Here is a 10,212-nt window from a genome sequence, read left to right as displayed (position 1 = left end):
TGTCTGATTACTAATTTCTGCCCCATCCAACCTTCCCTTATCCTTTTATTCCTTTACTAATAGAATCTCCTCTTCCCTGAGAGGCGATGTAGGCTGCATGACTACTCCACTAAAGAGGGCATCTCACAGCTCACCTGGAAGCTAGGTGTGGCCCTATAACCATATAATGTCAGTGTAAGTGAGTGCATATCTTTTGTGTTACCTGAGGAAAACTGCCAGTTTCTCTTTTTTCCCAAGTGAAAACACGACGCTTATAGGTCAGATCTGGCCGTGTAGACAAGGACAACATTTTAAGGGATGGCAGAATAACAAGCTAGAAGGAATCTGTTGCCTTGAATGACAGAGAAGCAGAGCTGTGGACCTGCCCTGGGACATGTTATATGAAAGTGAAAGAAACTTGATATTCTTTGAGATGCAGAAATTGTCATACCAGCTTAGCCCCTAGCTTAATTAATACCAGTTTAATTATCTCAGTATAGCTTTTTTTCTCCAATAAGTTTTGTTATAATGGAATCATAGGCAGTCATTAAAAGTGGCTTTATAAATCTATAGATGTCTACATGTATTATTGGGTTTCTTAATCTGCTTGAGTTGCCACAACAAAATACCACAGACTGGATGGCTTAAACAACAAAAATTTACTGCTTATAGTTCAGGAGACTGGAGAGTCCAAGATTCAGGTTCCAGCCAATTAAGTTTCTGGTGCAAGCTGTTTTTCTGGCTTGCAGACCATTACCTTGCTAGGTCTTCACATGGCCTTTCCTTGGTGTATATGCTTGGGGGAGAGAGAAAGAGAAAGAGACAGAGACAGAGACAGAGAGATAGAGAGAGATTGAGAGGGCAGGCACTGCACTCTGGTCTTATAAGGACATCAGTGCTACCAGATTAGGGCTCCACCCTTATGATCTTATTTAATCTTAATTAACTTCTAAAGACCTATATCCAAATATAGTCACATCTGGGGATAGGGCTTCAGTGTATGAATTTCAAGGATACAATTCATCAATAGCATTGAAAAAAGAATTTCTAAAATCATGTATATTGTGATTCCAATTATGTAAAATTATACATGTGTGGGTGTGTATGTGTAGAATATGTTTACATAGAGAGATTCTGAAAAGATGCTGTGAACTTTGTAGGGGGGATTTAGGGAGGCAATGATGGGAATCTTTGGACTACATTAAAAACAAATTATAAAGCAGAGAAGTAGGCATAACTAAAAGTAATGGTTGATATATATCACCACCATAAAAGCAAACAGAAGCTTTTTAACAAATAAAGATTTGCTTCAAATAAATAAAGTCAAAAAAATTTTTATAAAAAAAAAGCCAAAGGAATGACACTTTTCAAAAGTCAAAATGTGTACAATAAATTCTACTATTAAGTGAAATATTTCTTAAAGAGTAGAAATTGCTTCTGTTATTACTGTGCTTTATGTTGAGTTGTGCTAGGGTAAATTTTTTTCGAAGTTATTTCTTAAGACTAAACCATGTCATCATTTTCAGAGTCCTTTCAAACTCCTGCTTTGGGTCAGTCATTCATTTCTCACTCTGCTTCACAGAAGTCATGGATTTCCTCACTCTTCTTATAGCTCCTAGCTACTCAACTTTTCTTTTTCCTCTCTTGTTATCTCCAACAGTTGTTGCTTTTTCCTTTTATTCTGTTTTTTTCCTTCATTTGTTCCCTTATTATCTTTTCTGTCCTCATCTTTTCTTTTTCTTGGTCCTCTTTTTGACTTACTCTTAATCTATTGAGTTTTTTGTTATTTTTTTTCTTTTTCCCCTCTGCAGTCCCTAACCTTATAATAAAAGCAAAAAGAAACACATAGATCAATAGAACAGGATGGACAGCCCAGAAATAAGCCCACATACTTATGGTCATTTAATATATGATAGAGGAGGCAAGAATATACAGTGGAGAAAAGACAGTCTCTTCAATAAGGGGTCCTGGGAAAACCAGACAGCTACACATGAAAGAATTAAATTAGAACATTCTCTAACACCATCTACAAAAATAAACTAAAAATGGATTAAAGACCTAAATGTAAGCCTGGATACCGTAAAACTCCTAGAGGAAAACATTGGCAGAACATTCTTCAACATAAATTGCAGCAATATTTTTTTGGATCCATCTTCTAGAGTAATGGAAATAAAAGCAAAAAATAAACAATTGGAACCTAATTAAACTTAAAAGCTTCTGCGCAGCAAAGGAAACCATAAACAAAATGAAAAGACAACCTACAGAATGGGAGAAAACATTTGCAAATGATGCAACCGACCAGGGATTAATTTCTAGAATATACAAACAGCTCATATAGCGCAATATTAAAAAAAAACAACCCAATCTGCTGGAATCCTATATACTACCTCTATAATGAATTATTAGCATATAAAAATCATTAATTTATAATAAAGAACTTGCTTTCCTCCTATAGGAAGATTTTCAAGGTGCAGCTACAAAAATGTAGTATACAGAATGAGTGCTGGGGAAGGAGTGATGAACTTTGGGGTGGTTTAGGAGGACAGTAGGTCAGTATGAGTTTTGAGGGAAGGGCATTTCAAAACAAAGTGAAAGGCATGTGCAAAGCAGGGAAGTGTTAAAATTGCTGGAGCATAAAGTATGAGAATAGTGGGAGCTTCTGCCTGAGAGGTGCATAGGGGTAAAATCATGGAGGGACAATAGGATAAATTTGTTTCTCTAAGGGTGTTCCTGGACCACCCAGATCACAATCAGGAGATGCTGCTAAAATTGAATGTGGGGAGTGGCCCAAGAACCAGCTCTTAAGCAAATTTGCCAGGTGATTCTTAAGCAAACTAAGATTTAAGGAACTACTACCACACAAAATAAATAGCCCTTAAATGTCATTATAAGGAAAATTTCACTCTGGAGGCCTATGGAGATTGGATTTAAGGATCTGTTTGGGAGAGAGGCAGCTTGGAGAGGAATAACTTGGGAAAGGTCAAGTCTTGAGGAAGAGGGAAGATGCCTAAAGTTTGCCCTCCCCCATTGCCATCTCTTCTTCCAGATCATTTCAATTTTAACGAAGCCTTTCCTGACCCCATCCCACTCTCCTCAAAGGGCCAGCACCACTTCATGTGTTCTTAAAAATGACACTTCCATACAATTGTTATTCACAGTCATGTGTGTACAAAGGCTTTATTCCCCTACTTTGATCCTATACTTCAAGCTCCTTAAAAGCGTGACCATTTTCAGAGCAAAAATGTCTAACTTCTAAGTACTGGGGGGTGGAGGGTGGGGGTGAAAAAATATTTTATAATTATTTAGATATCAGTATTGGCATTTTTATTTCTTGTAATGATGCCATATTTATGCAATAAAGACATTTCCAAACAATTTATATATATTAATTCCTCGGAGAACCATTTTCATTCACTTAAAAACCAAATCACTGAAATTCACCTTTTTCATTGGGTAATCCTCTAAAAATTTCCAGCTGGTAAGAGAATCTCACTCCCTTATTCTTACACTCCATCGTTTATCATAGAGATAAATAAATTCAGGTGGCTAAATCCATGCTGCCTCTACAATCTTATTTAAGCAACATTTTTCCATTTTAAAAATTCTTTGTTTGCTCTTTACTGTATTTATTTGGCCGATCTCTGACTCTCCCACCATATTTACTCCTTGTCCAGGACCTCCGTCTCCAGCAGTAAAACGAGAGTTTTTGAAGCAGTTACTTAATTAACAGCGCTTGGTAGACAGTGAAGCTCCGCCCCATAGGAGGAGCTAACACAGGCGGACCGAATTAGATGGTCGGTCGTTAACAAATGAACACTTAATCTTTAAAGAGGAGCTAAATACACACAAAGGCCCAATCAGAGGCCGCGGTTCCAGGAGCTCGGGGGGCGGAGCTGGGCAAGCGCCCTCCCACCTCCCAGCCTCCCGCCGGGGCCGTCGGAGCCTCGCGGGCTTCGGCAGGCCCCGCCCCCCGACCAGGCGAGACGGCTATTGGGCGGCGCGCTCCCTGCCGTTGCCTCGGTTGCTGGGAGAGGGAGGGTGGGGGCGGGGCCTGAGATAGGCCTGGGGGCCCCAGAGAAAGGCGGGGAGGCGAGGGCGGGCTGGGCGGATTCGACAAGCGCCTCGGCGGTTGGCGAAGCAGACGGGGCAGCTTCCCCGGTGCGAGGAGTAGTCCCCGCTGACAGATCCCCTCTTCCGGCCGCGCCACCCGGGAGGCGGATCCCCGGGGCCTGAGGAGGCTTCCTCAGCCGGGGCCTCCCTCCCTCTCCTGCGGGTCGCCCAAGCGGCCTGGGAGGAGGAGGAGGAGGTCGTCGGGGGCGGCTGCTTGCAGAGACCGCGCTCCTCCTTTCCCGGCGGCGGCGGCGGCGGCGGCGGCGGCGGCGGGGGCAGGACAATGGAGGTGGCTGTGGAGAAGGCGGCGACGGCGGCCGCGGCGGCTTCGGCGGCGGCCGCCGGAGGGCCCTCGGCGGCGCCGAGCGGGGAGAACGAGGCCGAGAGTCGGCAGGGCCCCGACTCGGAGCGCGGAGGCGAAGCGGCCCGGCTCAACCTGTTGGACACTTGCGCCGTGTGCCACCAGAACATCCAGAGCCGGGCGCCCAAGCTGCTGCCCTGCCTGCACTCCTTCTGCCAGCGCTGCCTGCCCGCGCCCCAGCGCTACCTCATGCTGCCCGCGCCCATGCTGGGCTCAGCCGAGACCCCGCCGCCAGTCCCCGCCCCCGGCTCGCCGGTCAGCGGCTCCTCGCCGTTCGCTACCCAAGGTGAGAGCCGGCCGCGGGTCGGAAGGAGGGATCCCGGGAGGGGCTGGGGAGGCCGGCGCCCCGGTGCGGTGCTGCGACCCGCTGTCATGTCGCCGCCGCCCGGGGTGCGCGGCGGGGGAGGGGCGAGGAGGGTCTGTGCTGGCAGCGGTGACATGGAGGGCCCGCGCGCTCTGCAGCGTGCCGCGCGCCCCGCAAGCAACTTCCACGGGCGCTGTGGACTTGGCAGAGCTACTGCTGCTGCTCCTACTCCCCAGTATTCTCCCCCAGGGTTGAGTGGCCCATGCGACCCGCACTTTTGAAAACCTCTGTCGGAGTCGGCTGTGGTCTGTATCTCGGGTCCTTTGCAGATTGCATGTAGTTAACTGCTACCCTCTGCCTCCCAAAGCTTTGTCCGGGTCCATATGATCCTAATCATCTTGTGCATACCCACGTTATTTGAGCTGAGGGGGGAAGGGAGGGATGAAGATGAAGTGTTGGTGACTTTCTTTGATGACTGATTGCAGATCGGATGCCGTCTTGCATGTTTCGGTCTTGCTTGTTTTGGGTTATTTACCTTAATGAGCCCCCAGTTCTCGCCTCTCTACTGGGGACAAAGGAACTAAGAGACGGTGTTTTGTTGTCCTTCTCTTTCGAATATTTTATTTTGAGACGATAAATGGTAAAGAGAAGTAGAACAAAGTGATTTTGGGTGCAGCATTTTCTTTTATTTTGTAGTAGACAGCAGTTGTAAATGTTGAAGTTACCGTTCTCTTTGTGGTGTTTGTTACTGTATAACGACACTTTTGACAGGTAGTTTCCGTTGCTAACGTTAACAGGTTTGAAACACTTAAAGTTACTTAAAGTAAGCACGGTAAATTGTTTCTAATAGAATAATCGAGGTTTTTAAATGTTAGTATTGCAAATATTTGAGCACCTCCTTTTAAAACATACAAAGTAACTGGAAATAATTCGTTTTCAATACATATTTCTCTTTTTAAAGGGACTAGTTGATTCTATTCAAGATAAAATTCTAATTAAATAATTGAGCTAGGTCAAAGAACGTATGAAATTGATGCTTTAAATAGACTGTAGTGTTAGACTCCTGATTTGATTATACCTTAGGAACAGTATCTAGTTGAGGAAGACAGTTTTTCCAGGGTCTCTCTGTTTCTGCAGGTCTTGCTAGGAGAGATACTGACTACCCTTTGTTTCTTTTTAAAAGGATGCTCCTATAAGGAACAGCTTTGAAAGATAGTGTGGTCCACCAGAGCAAAGAGCAGGCATGCGTATGTTCCAGTATAACAGAGATAAATGCCTCCTTCTGGAATAAAAGGCAGGCATGCTTATTGCCCATCATAAAAGCTTAGGGTTCCCAAAGCTTATGTTTCCCCTCCTGTAATACAACCCATTGCCTATGCAAGTGTCAACTGGCTCTCTTCACCTTGCCAGGTTGGGGACTGCCGCCCTGGGCACCAGTGCAAAAATGTTGATGCTTTGGCTTATGTTATTACTGGAAGTTATAAACTGCCCTTTGTCTCTAACCCATGAGTCTTGTGTCTTCTACCAGCATCCATGGTAAGCTACTTTGTTAGCTTGCAAATAGGGTAATATCTCAGATCCCTCACACTAGTTTGCTCTGAGATGGCCCACCTGTTGGAAAGTAGTACAGGTGAAACTTAAACTTTAATTCTTGATTTTTAGACATGTTTAAAGGTTTCTTTTATTTATATTTTAAATGTCTAAAACAGGCTAGTAGCCAATTAGGATCTGAATTTTGCATAACTCTAGAATTAAGATTTATTGTGTTCCAGGCCATGACATTTGTTATCTGAATGAATGAGAACATGGGTAACAAAGGCTCTGACCCTCAATTCGGAGGCAAGTTTGCAACTCTAGAGTTCTCAAAATGTTCCAGTCTCCAAATATTTTTTATCTTTGTGTTTGTATTGTAAGCAGGAGTTCAGGAAAGCACTTAAATTGGAAGATAATTTTTGTTTTTATACTAAGAAAGAAGTCTTTAAGAAATGACACTTACATACACCTCTTTAAAAAATGTTAGGGTTATCTTCAATAAATTGAAAATACTAGTCTGAGCCTTAATGACCTGGATATTTTCTCCCTTCTTCTCTCCTTGCAAACTAATTTTAATACTCCCTGTAGCAAAATTTTAGACAGTACCTTTCAGAACTACAGGTGACCCCTGAACAACACAATTTGAACCACAAGGGTACACTTATACACAGATTTTTTTCAGTAGTAAATACCACGTAGTACAGGTTTTGTAATTGATTGAATCTAAAGATGCAGAACTGGCGACAGGGCCAACTGTAAGTTATATTCGAATTTCTGACTGTGGAAGGGTCGGCACCCCAACTTGTTCAAGAGTCAACTGTAAATAAATGGGATTCATTTGATTACATCTGTTCTTTATGCGCCTAATGAACTTGTGGATACAGGTGTCATAGATCAAACTGCAGTACCTACAGGAGCTAAGCAAGTAATTGAGATGGAGCACCACGAGCATAGGGTAGAATAATAGGGGATGGTAGGGAGTGAAAGGAAGGGGGAGTGAACTCAGCTCCAGCAGATGGCAGGGCCTCGCGTAGGGCCAGGGTTGGAGCTTTTACTTATTTTTAACGAGGAGTTTGAAGTCTGAATTTTGTGTAAAATTTCTCTAATATTAGATACTGACAAGTAATTAAAAATACACACACATATACACATATAGACCCATTCTGTAGGCCAAACAAAACAAGTTGTGTTGAGGCTACATGTGTTGCAGTTAGACTCTTTTAGATTTAGATACGGGTTTTCAAATTTTAGTTTTAGCTCTAGTAGAATCACCTGGTATACTTGTTAAAACTCTAGATTTCTAGGCCTGTTTCCACAGAAAGTCCAGTTTGTCATAGTTTTTTAGAGTTCTAGAGTGTAGTCTTAAACCCTAGTGTTTTTTTCAGCTCAAGCAGTATTATGTTCCAAAGTATGGTTGATTAAAGAGAATTCTTTAGACCATTAAGACCAAAATTCAAAGTGTAGTGTCCTCAAAACCATCAGACCTAGCTTGCCTTTCTATTAAATGCTTTTTTGCTGCTCCCTTTGTTATCCTAAATGAACTTTGTAGAAAATAAGTCCTTTCTAACACATATTTTTTTTACAAAAATCAGCACAGTGATTTAACTCTTAAAAAAGAAACAAAACTAACTTATAGCAAAAATTTAATTTATAAATGCTTAGACACAATTACACTAGCCACCAAGCCTCCACTGAGAACATAGGTTTAAACTGTCCTTTTGTAAGGCTACCAGTTGGAAGGAAGGAGGGTAAGTGACCACAGGCTAAAGTCGGTTGATGCCTTATTTAGTTGGATTGTCATTTTGTTAGTATGCAGTTATATCCTGGAAAGAGGGAAGAGCTCAGAAAACATTTTCTTTAGGTACATTTTGGTACATGAAGTCACGAGACAAGCTGATCTTGGAGAAATGTTACCACATTGTGCAATATTTTGTGGCTTGGATGTACTGTTCAGCCAAAGGGTAGCAAACTGTAAGAGCTATTTTTAAAAACATATTTTTAATGCATATATTTTTACATTTATTTATTTTTATTAAAAAATTTTTTTTGGTGGGGAGGTTATTAGGTTTTTCTGTTTATTCATCTTTAATGGAGGTACTGGGGATTGAACCCAAGACCTTGTACATACTAGGTATGCACTCTACCACTGGGCTATACCCTCCCCTTTTAAGATCTATTTTTAAAGAATACTGAGACCATACTTTTGAAAGGGATCAAATTAGTTGTCAAAGTGGAGTAAAATATAAGAATCTGTCAGTTTTCTGTGTTATCTGGCAGTCTATTATATGTAACTATGTGAATTCTGGAAGCTGATTTCTTCTGGTTCTTGGCAAAAATTGTAAGTCATCTTATCAGGACGAGATGTAATGACAAAGGATTAATAGTATTTAAGATTGATCCATATTGTCTACAGTTTTATACATATGTTCTGTATACAATATTCACTTGTTGGTGGAAATGACCATTGATTTCAGTTTGGGGCTATGATGAATAAAACTATTATAAATATTGTAGATTATGTGATTATGTTTTCATTTCCTTGGGTAAATACTTAGAGTTGTAATACCTTGTTTGTATCCTAAATGCATGTTTACCCTGGTTGTACCATTTTGCATTCTCTCGAGCAGTATGTGAGAGTTCCAGTTGGTTCACGTCCTCAACAATTTGGGTGGCGGTAGTCTTTAATTTTAGTCATTCTAATATGCTTAAAGGAATATCTCATGATTTTAATTTTAATTTCCTTTCTGAATAATAATGAACATCTTTTCCTGTACTATTGGCTGTTCTCATATATTTTTTGGTAAAATTTCAGTTTGAGGCTTTTGTAGATTTTTTAAATTAGGTGGTTTGGTCTATTATTGAAAAGTAAAAATTCTTTATATATATCCTGTCTCCTGGTCCTTGGTTACATATATACATCCAACTCTTTGCTTGCATGTTCATTTTCTTACTGATGGTGTCTTTTGAAGAGCTGAAGATTTAAATTTTGATTGTCTAGTTTATAATTTCTTTTTCTTTTATGGTTAGTGATTTTTGTGTTCCTACCCTAAGTTTACTAAGATTTTTCTCCTGTCTTTTCTTTTAGTACTTTTATAGTTTTAGCTTTTATATTTAGATCTGTAATCTATTTAGAGTAATGTTTGTGAGAGGTAAGGGTTGAAGTTCATGTTTTCACCATATGTTAAATCACCATTTATTGAAAAGAGTACTTTACAAAAATGCAAAAGCAATATGATGGGCAAAAAGTGAGTTGGACATATATCTGTGGTTCCATTTTTATACTCTCTATTCTGTTATCTCTCTGTTCAGTACTAATAATATTTTTTCATTACTATAGCTTTTAAGCACATTTTGAAATTGGACAATTTGTTCTTTTTTTAAAACTGTTTTGGCTCTTCAAGTCATTACATTTCTTTATAAGTTATAGAAGCCACCTGTCAATTTCTCCACAAAAGTCTGCTGTGATTTTGATTGGAATTGCATTGAATCTAGATACCAATTTAGGGAGAATGATCTTAACAATATTGACTGTTCCTATCCATGAACATGTTTTATTTCCCACTTACTTAGATCTTTAATTTCTCTCTACTCTTATTATATGGTCTTGCACAATTTTTGTTAGTTTATTTTAAAAGAGTTTATGAAATTGTTCTTTAACAATATTGAAAGTGTTTTAAATTTTTTCATTTCCAATTATTTGTTCCTAGTATACTGAAATGTAATTGGCTTTTGTATATTGATTGTATCCCATTATCTTGCTAAATTCAGTTATTAAATTTAGTAGTTTTTTGTAGATTTTTTTAAGATTTTCTACATAGACTATCATATTGCATACAGGTAGTTTTACTTCTTTCTTTTCATTCTTTGTGATTTAGGTCATTTTTTTCCCTTATTGCACTACCTAGAATCTCCAGTACCATATTGA

General features: G+C 40.2%; 1 protein-coding gene across 2 annotated transcripts in view; it reads left to right on the top strand.

Moving 5' to 3' along the window:
• The first annotated feature begins 4,065 nt into the window (after positions 1-4,065).
• Positions 4,066-10,212, top strand: part of TRIM24 (tripartite motif containing 24) — an 81,583-nt gene continuing 75,436 nt past the window's right edge. For both annotated transcript variants that reach the window (XM_074366957.1, XM_074366956.1), the window contains exon 1: positions 4,066-4,736. In XM_074366957.1, coding sequence (XP_074223058.1) covers positions 4,373-4,736 — 364 coding nt within the window. In that variant the 5' untranslated portion in view covers positions 4,066-4,372. The remainder of the gene's footprint in view (positions 4,737-10,212) is intronic.

Source organism: Camelus bactrianus, chromosome 7 (genome assembly GCF_048773025.1).
Source record: "Camelus bactrianus isolate YW-2024 breed Bactrian camel chromosome 7, ASM4877302v1, whole genome shotgun sequence".
In the NCBI taxonomy this organism is placed as follows: Eukaryota; Metazoa; Chordata; class Mammalia; order Artiodactyla; family Camelidae; genus Camelus; species Camelus bactrianus.
This window is presented reverse-complemented; position numbering and strand designations above follow the sequence as displayed.